This window comes from Elgaria multicarinata, chromosome 2 (genome assembly GCF_023053635.1).
Source record: "Elgaria multicarinata webbii isolate HBS135686 ecotype San Diego chromosome 2, rElgMul1.1.pri, whole genome shotgun sequence".
Lineage (NCBI taxonomy): Eukaryota > Metazoa > Chordata > Lepidosauria > Squamata > Anguidae > Elgaria > Elgaria multicarinata.
Window position 1 is genome coordinate 1,394,473 of NC_086172.1, and position 14,876 is coordinate 1,409,348.

The 14,876-nt window shown below is 45.1% G+C and overlaps 1 protein-coding gene across 1 annotated transcript; it reads right to left on the reverse strand.

Annotated features, from left to right (window-relative positions):
• Window positions 1–2,789: 2,789 nt before the first annotated feature.
• MRPL19 (mitochondrial ribosomal protein L19) lies at window positions 2,790–13,870 on the reverse strand. Its single transcript, XM_063115907.1, has 6 exons — window positions 13,808–13,870; window positions 12,645–12,762; window positions 12,422–12,540; window positions 7,676–7,810; window positions 7,028–7,209; window positions 2,790–3,113 (listed from the first exon to the last, which is right to left on the reverse strand). Exons 1-6 carry the CDS (start codon window positions 13,854–13,856, stop codon window positions 2,886–2,888), a joined length of 831 nt encoding a protein of 276 aa, XP_062971977.1. The 5' UTR covers window positions 13,857–13,870; the 3' UTR covers window positions 2,790–2,885.
• Between the last annotated feature and the right edge of the window lie 1,006 nt (window positions 13,871–14,876).

Sequence of the window (14,876 nt, forward strand, 5' to 3'; positions counted from 1 at the left end):
CTTCAAGGGTGGTTCTTGAAGACCTTCGATCTTCGACGCAACGCTCGCAGGACTCACCTTTCGATACCGAGTCAGGTTCGGGCGTCGTTGAAATGGTGGCTTTCGATGGGAAACCTCCTGGAAGGGATTCCTTTTCAGCAAGGAGCACCATCGCTTACCATCACGACAGATGCTTCTCTCGATGGATGGGGAGCTCACTGCAATTCGCTCACCGTCCAAGGTCGATGGTCCCCTCGGCAGAAAGGGGATCATATCAATCACCTGGAACTCTTGGCTGTGGAAAATGCTTTGAAGGCGTTTGCCCAGATCATCGAGGGCAAGAACGTTCTGATTGCAACAGACAACACCACTGTTGTCTGCTACATAAACAGGCAAGGGGGAACGAGGTCATACCCCTTAACCCGTTCTGCACTCAGGATTTGGAACTGGTGCATAAAGAGACAGACTTACCTGACTGCGATCCACGTAGCAGGGAAGGAGAACATCGTAGCGGACTCCCTAAGCAGGTCCTTCCATGTCGACCACGAATGGGAGCTCGATACCAAAGTAAGAAACGACCTCTTTCGGTATTGGGGCGATCCGGTTGTCGATGTCTTTGCCACTGCAGAAAACGCAGTTTGTACCAACTTCTGCAGCAGAGCAGGAAGCGGAAGGAACTCGCTAGGAGACGCCTTCGCAAGAACCTGGACAGGGGGACTACTATACATTTTCCCACCGTTCCCACTCCTGACAAAAGTCGTGGCCAAGATAAGAACAGACGGCACAAACTGTATTCTGATCGCGCCGTGGTGGCCTCGACAACCATGGTTCCCTCATGCTCTTCGACTGTCGAAAAGGGATTACATCGAGCTACCATCGATACCGAACCTTCTGTCTCGACACCAAGGCAGAGTTCGACACCCAGACCTCTCGACACTCAAGATGACGGCATGGAGAATACTACCATAACCTCCGATATCGAACAATTGACGGTACAGAGTATTTTGACTGCATCGAGAAAACCTTCGACAAGGAAATCATATGCGGCTAAGTGGCAGAGGTTTTCTAAATTTGCGGTGCAAGTGAATCACATCGCGGAGGCTTGTCCCATGTCTGTGATTCTAGAATACCTACTCTCACTGTTCCAAGGAGGCTTAGGACTTTCGTCCATCAGGGTCCATTTGGCTGCCATCACTGCTTTTCATGAAGGTGTAGAAGGGTTCTCGCCTTTCACCCATCCTACATCCAAGGAATTTTTAAAGGGTTTGAAAAACACCATACCGACTACTAGAAACATCGTACCATCGTGGAGCTTGTCGGTGGTGCTCCATGCATTGATAAGGAAACCTTTTGAGCCCATGGCTACAACGGACTTAAGACTCTTGACTCTCAAGACTGTGTTTCTGGTAGCCATAACGTCAGCAAGGCGTGCAAGTGAGCTTAGAGCTCTAAGAATTGATGCGCCATATACAATTTTCCATAATGACAAGGTCGTGTTGCGAACAGACCCATCCTTTTTACCCAAGGTCGTGACACCCTTTCACTTGGCTCAGGACATTATTTTGCCAGCCTTCTTTCCAAACCCTACAACGTCTGCAGACACTGCTCTCCACATGCTGGACGTTAGAAGAGCTCTTTCTTTCTATAGAGCTAGAACTGAAGGATTTAGAAAATCCAAACAACTATTCGTATGTTATGGTGAGCCTTATAAAGGACTCCCAGTGTCATGCCAGCGGTTGTCACGCTGGATAGTAGAGACAATTGAGCTTGCCTACTCTATCTCTAAACTAGAGATGCATCGACCTGTGACAGCTCATTCAACCAGAGCAATGTCAACGTCGGTGGCCTTCAGCAGGGGTGTCCCACTTCAGGACGTTTGCAGGGCTGCGACCTGGTCCACCCCTTCTACATTTGTCAAGCATTACAGCTTAGACACTCGATCCAGACATGACTGTTCGTTTGGAAGGGCGGTGCTCTCAGAAGTGTTGAAATAGTACACCAACCCACCTCCAAGGTATGTGAGCTTGCTACTCGCCCATATGTGTGATGCATAGAGACCACGATGAAGAAATGCAGGTTGCTTACCTGTAACTGTAGTTCTTCGAGTGGTCATCTATGCATTCACACAACCCACCCACCATCCCCTCTTGGTGGTGTGATATTTAATAATGACATAATGGACTATAGATTTATTTTATCTTATTTATTGATTTACACTCATGTTTATGGGGGCACGATGTCGGACTCCTGTAAACTGAGGGAAGGGCGGGAACCCCGTGGACATGCGCGGTAGCGTGGGGGAGGGGTTCCCGCCCAAAAGCGTTTCCCTAAGCTATTGGAGATTCCGGTCTGGTCTCTGCGCAGGCGCAAAGCCCATATGTGTGAATGCATAGATGACCACTCGAAGAACTACAGTTACAGGTAAGCAACCTGCATTTCCAAGTTGATATCTGTCTTTGAAGTTCAAGAATGGCCACCTTAAAGTCATTCGCAGAATGTCTTGGGAGGCTGAAATGTTTTTGAATATCATCATTTCTGATGCAAGATTTGTGGCTCCAAACAGAAAGTGGACTCTGCATTGCAGATGAAATGCAAAGGCAAATGTTGTGGCAAGCTGACAAGGGAAAGTGGTGCAAGAGCTAGAAAGTGCTCCTCTGGTGCCGTATCTCTATTAGTAAGCTACTATTTGCTAGAGATGCACTACTGATTGAAACATAGTCAAATGCTGCTCTAGTAAAGCATCCCCATAATCTAAAATAGATAAAAATACGTGAATGAAATATGCGTAAGATAGCTGATTTCACTCTAGAGGCAGTGTAAAATTATTTATTAATATGGCAGAATTAAAGAATCAATAACCGAAAATAACTGTTGTTGGCCTTTCTGGATAAAGTTTTCCATAATTTCTATACTGTTTTGTTCAGCTCTTCATTCACTTCGACCCAGATTTTCTTCTCAATTTTTGATGTATCATACTCTTTCATCATATCAAATTCTCTCCAAGGCATTTTCCATTTTTCCATTCTTGTTCTGTCTTTTTCATGGAGATACAAGTCAAAGTTGATGCCCTGGATATTGAATTTTGGATGTTCCCAGTGTTTTGACCAAGGTCTAGGCTTCATCCTTACTTTCATCTGTGTAATTGAAAGCAAAGTATGTTAGGTCAGGTATTTGCTATTTCATCAAGTATTTTCCTTTTAATTATACATATTCCGTGCTTAGCCATACCTGCTTTCTTTTAGTAATGCTGTAGGCTCAGATGTTCCCTAAACCAGACACTGAAGCCCCCGATATGTTTCATTCTGACTTTACTAGCTTTGCCCACATTATCATCCAAAAAAATAAATATTTTAGCTGAGTAGATGTTTCAGAACTATGTTTCAGAGATAATTCCAATCTTTCCCCGGGCCATGCCAGAGCACAAACCTCGATCATGAAGACCTACAAGTCTCTCTCCACCACAGACACACAGGTGTTTAAACTAAAAAGATCTTACTGAACAATTAACTACTCAATTCAAAACAGGGATTCCCAGCCCTGGTGACAAGTGGTGGGCAACCCTATACTTTGAGCACAGTGCTAGTTACCTTCAAATGGTAACTTTATAAAACTCTTTGCAGTCTGCTTAGGGGGTGGGAGGAACTCTGCATATCACTAACAAAATAGGAGATGGCTTGAGTGCAGATGGAGAAGATCTAGTGGATGCAATCAGGCTGTGTGTGCCTATGGTAAGGTATAAACAGGCTATAAGAAAAAGAGGCTACTAGCTCTGGTGCTAAGAAATGTCAAAAGAAATTTATTTTTATCCAAAAGTATAAAAATATAAAAATGTTCAACCAAACTTGTACTATACTCAATGTTTTGGATCCAGAGATCCTTTGTCGGGAGCTGTACAACGAAATAAATTACTTTTTGAAGTAATTATAAATTTAAAACCTTCTAGATATTTTTTACAAAACCGCAGTCATGTTCATTCTGTCTCCATCAGCAGTCAAACAGTAAATTGACTGCGGTTTTGTAAAAAATATCTAGGTTTTAAATTTATAATTACTTCAAAAAATAATTTATTTCGTTGTACAGCTCCTGACGAAGGATCTCCGGATCTGAAACGTTGAGTGTTGTACAAGTTTGGTTGAAAGTTTTGTTGAACATTTTTATATTTTTGGATAAAAATAAAGAAATTTCTTTTGACATTTCTTAGCACCAGAGCTAGTAGCCTCTTTTTCTTATAGCCTTTTTGTGGTGCTTCCCCCTCTTTTTCCTCAAAGGTATATGCAGGGGCAGTGAGGGTGTCAAAAAACCCCAATATCTTGTTGCCACTACTGAATCATCTGTCTGCCACCCAGCAGAGATTTTCAGAGTTGTCTGGGGACTATTACACGCCAGCCCCAGGGACACTGTAATCCATTTGCTAGGCACTTCCAGAATAAAATTTCTTGCATCTGCAAGATATGTTGGCGCCAGGCAGGCCACATCAGGGAGATTGTTCCATAATTGGGGGGGGGGGCACCACTAAGAAGGCCCTCTCCCTTTTGCTGGCCTCCGAACTTCCTTTGGAGTAGGCACCCAGAGGAGGACCTTAAATGTTGAGCATAGTTGCCTCTTTGCGAGAGGGATTAGTCCCAGGCCGCCTGAAAGAAGCGGTAGTGAGACCACTTTTGAAGACATTCTCCCTGGACCCGGAAAATCTTAATATAGGCCAGTGGCAAATGTTCCGTTCCTGGCAAAGTCCTAGAGTGGGTGGTTGTGAGCCAACTCCAGACACTCTTGAATGAGACTAATTATCTAGACCCATTTCAGTCGGGGTTCAGGGTGGGTTTTGGCACAGCAACATGATGACATAGGAGAAACACAAGGGGTGTGTGACCTCGCTGATTCACCTTTAATACTATCAACCCATGTTATTTTTCTGGGACGACTGTCTGAGTTGGGAGTGGGAGGTACTGCACTGCAGTGGTTTCACTCCATCTTGGTGGGTCGGGTCCAGAAGGCGGTGCTTAGGGAACATTGCTCAGCCCTGTAGATTGTCTAGTATAGGGTTACACAAGGGTCAGGTTTGTCCCCCATGCTGTTGCCACTATTGAATTATCTACATGAAACCATTGAGTGTGGTCATCTACAGTTTTGGAGTGGGTTGCCATCAGTATGCTGATGATACGCAGCTCTACTTCTCCTTTTCATCTTTTTCAGGTGAGGCTGTGGATGTGCTAAATCAGTGCTGGCTGTGCAAATGGACTGGATGAGGGCTAATAAACTGAAACTCAATCCAGATAAGATTGAGATGTTGTTATAGTGGGTGGATCTTCTGCCCAGATGGTGTTCTGGATGGGGTTGCACTCTCCCTGAAGGAGCAGGTACATAGCTTAGGGGTCTTCCTATGGCCTCAGTGGCACAGAGTGCCTTTTACCAAATAAATTCAGTTGCTGGCTCAGGTACACCCCTATCTAGAGATGAATAATCTGGCTTCAGTTGTCTATGCGCTAATAACCTCCAAATAAGATTACTGCAATGCACTCTACATGGGGCTGCCTTTGAAGACGGTTCAAAATGCAAAATGCTGCAGCCAGATCAATAATGGAAACCAGAAGGTTCAAACATTTAAGACCACCTCTGGCCCACTTGCATTGGTTGCTGATTCAATGTGCTGGTTTGCACCTATAAAGCCTTACACAGTTTGGGACCGCAATACCTGACAGAGTGCTTCTCCTAATTTGAATATACCAGTACACTACTCTCAACATCAAAATGCCTACTCCAGGTGCAACCTCCAGGTGCCTATTCCAAGGGAGGCTTCGAAGATGGCAACAAGGTAGAGGGCCTTCTTAGTGCTGGCCCCCTAAATATGGAATGATCTCCCAGATGAGACCTGCCTGGCAGCAACTTTGCTATCTCTCTGGTGCAAGGTCAAGACTTTTCTCTTTTCCCAGGCATTTAGCAGCATGTGATGAGTTTTAATCTATCCCAGATTTGTTTTTACAGTTTGGCTGATCCGTAAAACCATTTTTTTAGATGTATCTTGTCTTTGTGTGCCCTTTCTGTTGTGTGTTTTGAAATTTTGCATATTGTTTTTCATCATTGTAAACCGCCCACAGAGCTTTGGCTATGTGGTGGTATAGAAATGTAAACAACAACAACAACCATTATTACTTATTGATCAGAGGTAATTGGGAAAAATCAGTATATTAAGTGCTTCCCCTGCACAACATCCTCCCCAATGGGGCACAGCAGGCAAAGACTGAGATGCACAGCTGAGGATCGCTCCATCCCACCCCTCAGTCAGGGGGGGCTTTAATACACCATCACTTTCTGCCCTGTGAAAGACTGTGATCCATGAAGGCTGGATTGAGCTGGACTGCTTCAGCTGCTACCATGGTTAGGGCGACTTCACCCACACTTTCCCCTATTCGGAAGGATACAGTGCAGGTGAATCTGGGGCCTGACCAAAGCACGAGGTCTCACTCAGCCCTGAATTCAGACGAAGTCCCCCATCCCTGCACTAAACCACTATTTATAGTGGGAGGTACTAACAGAAGAGCAGAGATGGAGATGTACCAATCAGCAAAACCCAATCTCTTCCGAGTCCTCTGAATTCCACCTTGAAGCTTGTTCCGAGTCTTGTCCATATCAGACAAGTTGGGCGGGGGGGGAGACACACAAAATTACGTGCATTTCTGTGGGCATTTCCCCAAATGTTTGCATCAATTGTGCATATCTCAAAATCATACATTTTTCTAATGCATTTTTGGTGTTCTGCGAATCACATCAAAAGCTCAGAAATGTATGGACTTCAACTGCCGTTTGCATCTATGTTCGGTTACAGGAGGTGCAAACTGAGTAAATTCTGGTCAAAACCAAACTGAAACAAATTTCTTATACATCTGTGGGCAGAGAACAACTGCCGTTTTCATCTCTTGATGTTACTGTAGGCCTGTTCCAACAGTGCAGCCCTAAAACAAGTAAGTGTGATATGTAACAGTTTCACGATGTGAAACTATCGTCAAGCCCAACTAGTTGCCAACCACATGCCTCAGTTATCTGTTGTTATTACCTTGTTGACAGGAACTTCTTCACTGACTGAAAGTGGCACAGGCTTCATGTTAACATCAACCACACTATACTCCGGAAGGGCATCTCGCAAATACATCAAGTTATCATCCAATCTCTTCTCCAGTTTCAAAACTTTGATCGCTTGGATTAGAGGATTGTATAGCTCATAGCAAATTTCAATACCTTAAATAGAAAATTATTTATTTAGTAATTCCTTTCTCAGATGCAGAGAATGGAGTTATAAAAAGTGGGTAACAGTAATATCTGTTATGGACCGCCATTAGCTTTGGAGTTACAGTGCATGTTGAGGGAAGGCAGAATGAATAATTAAATTGTTTACTGTGGATAAAAAAGGGTTGCCAGCACTTCAGATAACAGCCCAAACTTTCCTGAGGAAGGATCTATAACAATGCAGCTTTTCATCTAAAACATTTAGATGCCAAGATCCAGTGAGTCCATGCATATAACTTCCTGTCAAAATAACCAGTCCTTTGTAACATATAGTTTATCTGTTAGAACATAAATGTCATCCAGTGAGGATCAATTATACTGGAATAGAATCCCACCACACCCACATCATGCTCCTAGAAAGCATAGGAAGCCAATTAGCCCATTAAGTGCAAAACCAGGCAGCCAAACATGTACTCACCCTGTCCTTCTATTACATTTCGAAGAATGAAAGTTCCACCGAGTCCTTTTCCTGATCGCTGAATACAAAGTCCTACGAAAGTGCTGCTCTTTCCATTGGCATGGGGATCTGCTGCAGTAACAGCAAGTGTACTTCCTGCCAGAAATGAAGATAAACTATTTAACATCCAGACAAACTCTGTGAGACTCAGCAAGGTTAATATAAAGCTCTTCTTTAGTAAAAGATTGAGTATGTAATTTGAGTCCATGCTGAAATTTTACCATTGTTTATCATAGTATTGATTGGACAGTAGGCAAAAATGTATTTTTGTTTGTACAAATAGTTCATGTTCTCTTTGCATCTTACATATTATTGAAATACTGGAGCGTTTGCTTTGTATATTTTGCAGAGAAAGGCAGCATCCAAATAATGGTTTCAACAGTATACCCAAACATACAGGGAATTAAACTAAGCATTAAAGCAAGTAAAATAAAATTTTGTTCCTGAATATCTCTAGCTTTGACACATGTGATATTTTTGACTGTCATACAGGCAACAGGGACAAATATGTATACCAGGCTAGTGCACAATGCTAATTATTTACTAGTATTTGGTTGTTACCAATGCTGCTAATATTTTGTGACTTGTCTTTGCTGATATTTTAATCAATAAACATAATTAGACTGCCTACCTCTAGTTGACTTCTGAGATTTTCTGAAGAAGGCATATTGGTCATTCCATGACCAATAATTCTGCCTAGTAACAGCTCATATGCAGGCCTTCTTGGTAGTGGCTCCCACCCACTGGAACATCCTCCAAAACATTTTTTTTGAGCAGCTGAATGTGTCAATCTTCAATCTTTAAGGGCATCTTGAAGACATTTCTTTACTCAGGCTTTTCCTGACTTGCAATGGTTTATGACACTGTTCCACTTTATTATTGTCTTGTTGCCATGTTTTTATGTATTTACTGGTTGTTGTTTTGTTCTTTCACAGTTTGTATATTTTCTGAACCTTACACTGTATTTTCTGAACCTTACATAATATACACACATGTATTGAGATCTTAGGATATTAAGCAGTGTCAAAATAGCAAAAATAAATATTCCATCATCACCTCACTTTACCATTCCAGAAAGGGATGCTACAAATTCTAAAAATAAAATAACTTTATCAAGAACAGAACTGCTCAAGCTGTGCACTTGAGTTTTGGATATGAACATTCTGCGAAGTTATTAAAAACTTATTTTAAACTTACACCCAATTTAGTCAAGCAATTTATTAACTTGCATTAATAAAATTACATAATACTCTACAGCACATAAACTATTCCAATTCAATTTTAGACTTAGTTATGGCACAGAAACAGCCTTAGGGCCAAATCCTATCAAGTTATTGGTCACAGCCAAATATCCAATGTAGGGTCGCTCCATGCCCCAGCTGCCCTGAATTTTCACTAGATGAGTGATTTCACCCACCTAGCCACGGGGCTTCCGAGCGGGAGGAAAGGAGGCTGGGGCGTGCACAGGAAGCTACACAAGACAGCTTCCCCAGTCTTTTCCCCTCCCAATCTCCACACTGTTTCAAGCGTGGAGATGTAGGTGGCGTGGAGAGAACCGCACTGACTACAAAGGGGAGGAGAGCGCAGTTTCTGGACTCTGAGGTCAGAGCCCTGGTTTCAATCTCAGGAACTGAACAATCCTATGTCCCCCCAGATGCTATCTAGGGAGAATATAATTGCTCTCTCCATAACTCTGGTGGCTGATTTATGACAGGGAATGGACTGGAGGGTTCAACTGTCAATTCTTCTGGACCGCTCAGTGGCTTTTGATACTATCAACCGTGGTGTTACTTTGAATCATTGGTCTGGATCTATAATGCAGTGTTTTGGTGGTTCAGCCCTTCCTGGAGAAGCAATCTCAGAAGGTGGTGCTGGGAGATTTTTGTTTCACCCTGTGTCATTGGCTGTGTGGTATCAAGGTCCCATCTTGTCTCCCTTTCTTTTTAACATCTATCTGAAACCGCTTGGGGATGTCATCCAGAGGTCTGGACTTAGATCTCACTAGTATGCTGATGATACCTGTGTCTGGCTGTGGTTGGGATAACAAGCTGAAGCTTAAGACAACAGAAGGAGATGCTGTGGGTAGGAATGGAGGGTGAAAGTTTACAAGGACCAAGTACATGGCTCGGGAGTTCTCCTGGACTCTGTGCTAACTGGGAAGTTTGAATGGCAGCATAAGACCAGAATGCTTTTTACAGGATTGGTACCTATCAGGAGAGGACAGCCCTTGCCTCAGTTACCATGCATTAATTACGTCCAGGCTGGACTATCAGAATGAGCTCTGTGTAAAGTTGCCTTTAAAGATGGTTTGTAAACTTCAGCTGATGCAGAGTGCAGCCACACGAGTACTGGTGGGGGCACAGCAATGAGACATGTGTCGTGCTAGTTGCACTGGAACACCAATTTTAATTTTCAAAATCAGGGGAGTACAAACCATGAGCCACAGGCAACCCCCTCCCTCAGTCTTTTGTGGTGCCCCCAAGATTGGATAGTATGCTTTAGTTTTTATGTCTTGTTCATTAATGGCTAAATGTTCATGAAATTTTGTTTTATTCTTGTGTTTTGGAAGCTGCCTTGAGAGTGTTTTCCCCTTAAATGGGGCATATAAAGATCTTACATAAATGAAATTTTAGACCAGGTGAGGTAGAGAGCGATCTCCCTCTATAGGAAATTCTTTGCCTTTTCATGCAGCATTGAGAAAGGCAATGTTTGTCACAGCACAGCTTGGAAAATATTATAGGATTGTGCACGGACCCCCCACTCCGCTTCACTTCCAGATCCGCGATTTTCGGATCGGGCCGCTTCGCCCCGCCCATGTCCGCTCCGCTCCGCTCGGAGCTCCGGATCGGAGATCCGTTCCCCCCCCCCCAGGGTTGCATTGAAAGCTAAAAAAGTAAACAACTTTTTTTCTGTTCAAGTTAGAAACCTCACGTTTGGCACCATGACACCTCATGGGGGTATACACATGCACGCCAAGTTTCAAGGGAATCCCATCATCCCCTGATTTTTGGGGAATTTTTGAAAATCGGGCACCCCATTCAGACCCCTTGGGATAGCTCCGTCAATTTGCACGCTAAAAATCTCAAATTCGCCACCATGAAAGCTAATCCATGTGTCTAATCCTACTGTAAGTAGGGAAATGGGACAAGAAGTATGTGTATGCTTTGCCCAAACAGGATTTGAAATGCTCAATCAGTGGCTGTTGCACTTCACAAACAGTGCACTGCACACACAGCACGCTCACACAATCACACAGTCACACACAGAGTCCAAGTAACAGAGAGAAGAAATAGAGAATAATTTTTTTTTTGGTATTTTTTTGTATTTTTTGGTATATAGAAAGAATGAAGATGAAACACAGTCAGGCTTTAAGAGAGGGGAGGGGGGGACAACCAACCAAACACACACTCCAAAGTTTAAAAATAAAGTTTATATTAAATCAAAGTAAGGGAAAAACAAAGAGCAAACTAAGCTAAAAGTCAGAAAGAAGCAAACAAACACACACACACACGCGCCAAGCTAAATCCTAATCTATCTCCATAGTCCAAACACAGCAGCAGCACCTATAACTAACTCCTCTCTCCATGAACGCCAACCCACAAAGAGACACAAAGCAGAAAGCTCTGAGGGTGACTCTGCCTTAGTCCCCCCCTCTAACGCTGGGATTGGAGGATGCTTCATGAGGTGATCAATTCTCATCAGGATTGGGAGTTGAATGTGCCTGTCATCGCTTCAAATAAACCCCGCCGCGCCGCAGCTGGGTTTATCCTACCGTTTGTATTGTAACTGTACCCGATTTTTTAAAAAAACATAGCACGCGAACCAAAGGACACAGAAAGTTGAGAGCAGTCTCAAAATGACCCCCATCCACGACTGTCTAAGCACACGGATTTTCAGAACGATAGCTTAAAAAACAACCCAGTTATCCCCGATTCTTTTCCGCAATGCAATCCTATGGGCGAAAACCGCCGTTTGACCCGCGCTGTCCCTGTTTGTTGACCCGATTTTTTAAAAAATATAGCACGCGACCCGCACGACGCAGAGAGGTGAGAGTAGTCTCAAAATGACCCCCATCCACGACTGTCTAAGCACAAGAATTTTCAGAACGATAGCTTCAAAAACAACCCAGTTATCTATGGGCGAAATGTTTCAAGATGGCGATCGGAGCGGTCCGCCTGAAAGAGGAGCTCCGAAAAATTGTCGCTTCTCTTCGCCTTGCTTCTAGGGGTCCGCGGTCCGCTTCTACTCCGCCTCTGGCCAAGGCGGAGCAGGCCAATTCGCTCCTGCTTCTTCGCTTCTAATAGGAGCGGAGCACATGTCTAGAAAATAACCCCTCTTATATCCAATCAGGCAGTGGTAAAAGGTAACGAGCATTTCCCTGACTGGGGGAGTCAGGGTGCAGCCTGGGGAAGAAGCTAGCAGACTGGATGGGGAACCCTCACAGGCTTTCTCTGGCCCACGGTTCCCCATACTTGTTTTAGATAGTAACTTCCTGTCTAAACAACTTCAGTACGGACAAATGTCATGAAGTTTTATAGTCAAAACAGCCACAAATAGAATACCACTACACTTGACATTTGTTTTGTTCAGATATTTGGCAATGTCTCTTAAAATCACGATACAATGGCACTATTATCAAATTCACCATAATTTTGTGATGTACCAACCAACACATTATAAGGCTTACATTCTAAATAGGCTACTGACCAACATAGAACTCTGGAATATTCATTACTTTTCTCCTTTGTACCATTTCTCTTCTTTCAAGGTAGAATTTTAAAGCATTTGTTCTCTGCCGTGGAGGGATGAATTCAGGACTCAAGAATCTGTCAAACACATATGCAAATAACTTTATCAACATAAAAGCAAGAGGTGGCTTTCCATTTAACAAAAAGAAATGAGATATAGCTAAAAGTTTTGGTTTTTTTACTGTCTATCTGCAGCATGAGGCTTTGATTCATCAACCATCATTGGCTTTGAAGGTGGCTTAAATTTTACTGGTTCTCCATCTTTAGAGCTGAGGCGTCCAACTGAGAAAGAAAGGCACCCTTCAAGAGACAAAAAATGGATTAAATTCCAGCTACAATAAGTCTCTGCAATCCTCTGTTCGTTTTATCTTAGAACCAAACAGCCTCGCAGCCCCATCCTATATACATTTACTGGGTAATGATCAAAGTCTATGAAATTTACACCCAAGTGTGCACAGGGCGGCAGCCTTACTTACGTATAGATTAAGGGTACAATTCGAGGGCAATAACCGCAAGCCTCCAAACTCTGAGGCTTATGGTCATCCAATGCAGTGTGGCAGGAGCAGAGGCGATCTTTGCCTCTGCTGATGCTGCTCCCCCCACCCTGCATGTGCACCAGAGGGTTTTTTTTTGCCCATCTTGCTGAGGTGTCTTGGAGGCTGGAGAGCCCCAGGACAGCTGGTATCCTGGGTTCTTCGGTCTGCCCCCCCTCCTCCCCTGAAACGCCTCCTTCCCTCATCCTCCAAAATCAAGTTCCCCAACTCAAGGCAGCAGTTGCCGGCACAGGGGCAGAGCCGGCTCCCAGCGCTGAGCCCGAACCACCCCCGCGGTCCACCTCAAGCGCTGTCGAGGGGCCGTAGGGCCGTTTCCTGAGCACGAGGAGCTTTGCACGGGATCACCTGTCCCGGCTGGGTCTGTGAAATTGCCATTCCTGCCTAGGAAATAAAAACACAGCCATGCAAACAGGTTTATTATTACTACTAGTGAGTTTATGACGGCCCAGGCTTCCGCAGGCCGCTGCATCGGAGGCGCTGAGTGTCGCCTTCCGCCAGGCAGGCACGAGCCGGGAAAGGGAAAGACCGCGGGCGGCCCAGGTGGGAGCCTTGTCAGCTGCTCGCTCGGTACGTCCAGGCGGGAGCCCCGGCCCAGCTAGGGGCTGCAGGAGCAAGAGCCGCGAGCGGGCGGGCGCCTGCTTCCCCCAACGGCTGTGGGTGGACTGGGCGGCGGCGGCGACCCCGGCAGAACGGCGGGCTGTTGGCAGCCGCCCGCGTGCGGCGCTGAAAGCAAAAGCCCTGGGGAGGGAAGAGAAGGCCGTTTCACCCCCCCCCCCCGCACGAGTACTCACTGCCGCGCACGCCCGACAACGCCCCGAGCCGCCTGCAAACAGCAGCCATCGCTGTTTCGTTTCTCCAGCGCACGCGCTTAAGATGCGAACCGCTACGGCGGCCTCAGGGAGGCAAACTTCGTTCAGGCACAGCAGCCTACTCGCGCTTGGAACCGACGAGCAAGCCCACCCGAGGGCAGAACTGGCTTAGAGCTACCAAAGGCAGCAAGACGTACTCTGTTCTGCATCTAGGAAATAGGAACCAAAAGCACAGTTACAAGACGGGGGATACTTGGCTCAGCAATACTACAAACGAGAAGTACCTTGGAATTGTTGTAGATTGCAAGCTGAATATGAGCCAACAGTGCAATATGGCTGCAAGAAAGCCAATGCTATTTTGGGCTGCATTAATAGAACTATAGCTTCCAAATCACGTGAGGTACTGGTTCCTCTCTATTCGGCCCTGGTTAGGCCTCATCTAGAGTATTGTGTCCAGTTCTGGGCTCCACAATTCAAGAAGGACGCAGACAAGCTGGAGCTTATTCAGAGGAGGGCAACCAGGATAGTCAGGGGTCTGGAAACAAAGCCCTATGAAGAGAGACTGAAAGAACTGGGCATGTTCAGCCTGGAGAAGAGAAGATTGAGGGAAGACATGATAGCACTCTTCAGATACTTAAAAGGTTGTCACACAGAGGAGGGACAGGATCTCCTCTCGATCCTCCCAGAGTGCAGGACATGGAATAACGGGTTCAAGTTACAGGAAGCCAGATTCCGTCTGGACATCAGGAAAAACTTCCTGACTGTTAGAGCAGTCTGACAATAGAATCAGTGACCTAGGGAGGTTGTGGGCTCTCCCACACTAGAGGCCTTCAAGAGGCAGCTAGACAACCATCTGTCAGGGATGCTTTGAGGTAGATTCTTGCATTGAACAGGGGGTTGGACTCGATGGCCTTGTAGGCCCCTTCCAACTCTGCTATTCTATGACTCTATGAGAGAGGGGCGCAGCGCTTGGAGTTCCGGTTCCAGTACAGGGGGGCAATGTTCATGCAGCCACCGCCCACACAGCGCTCCGTGGGGCTGGCTGCCAGGT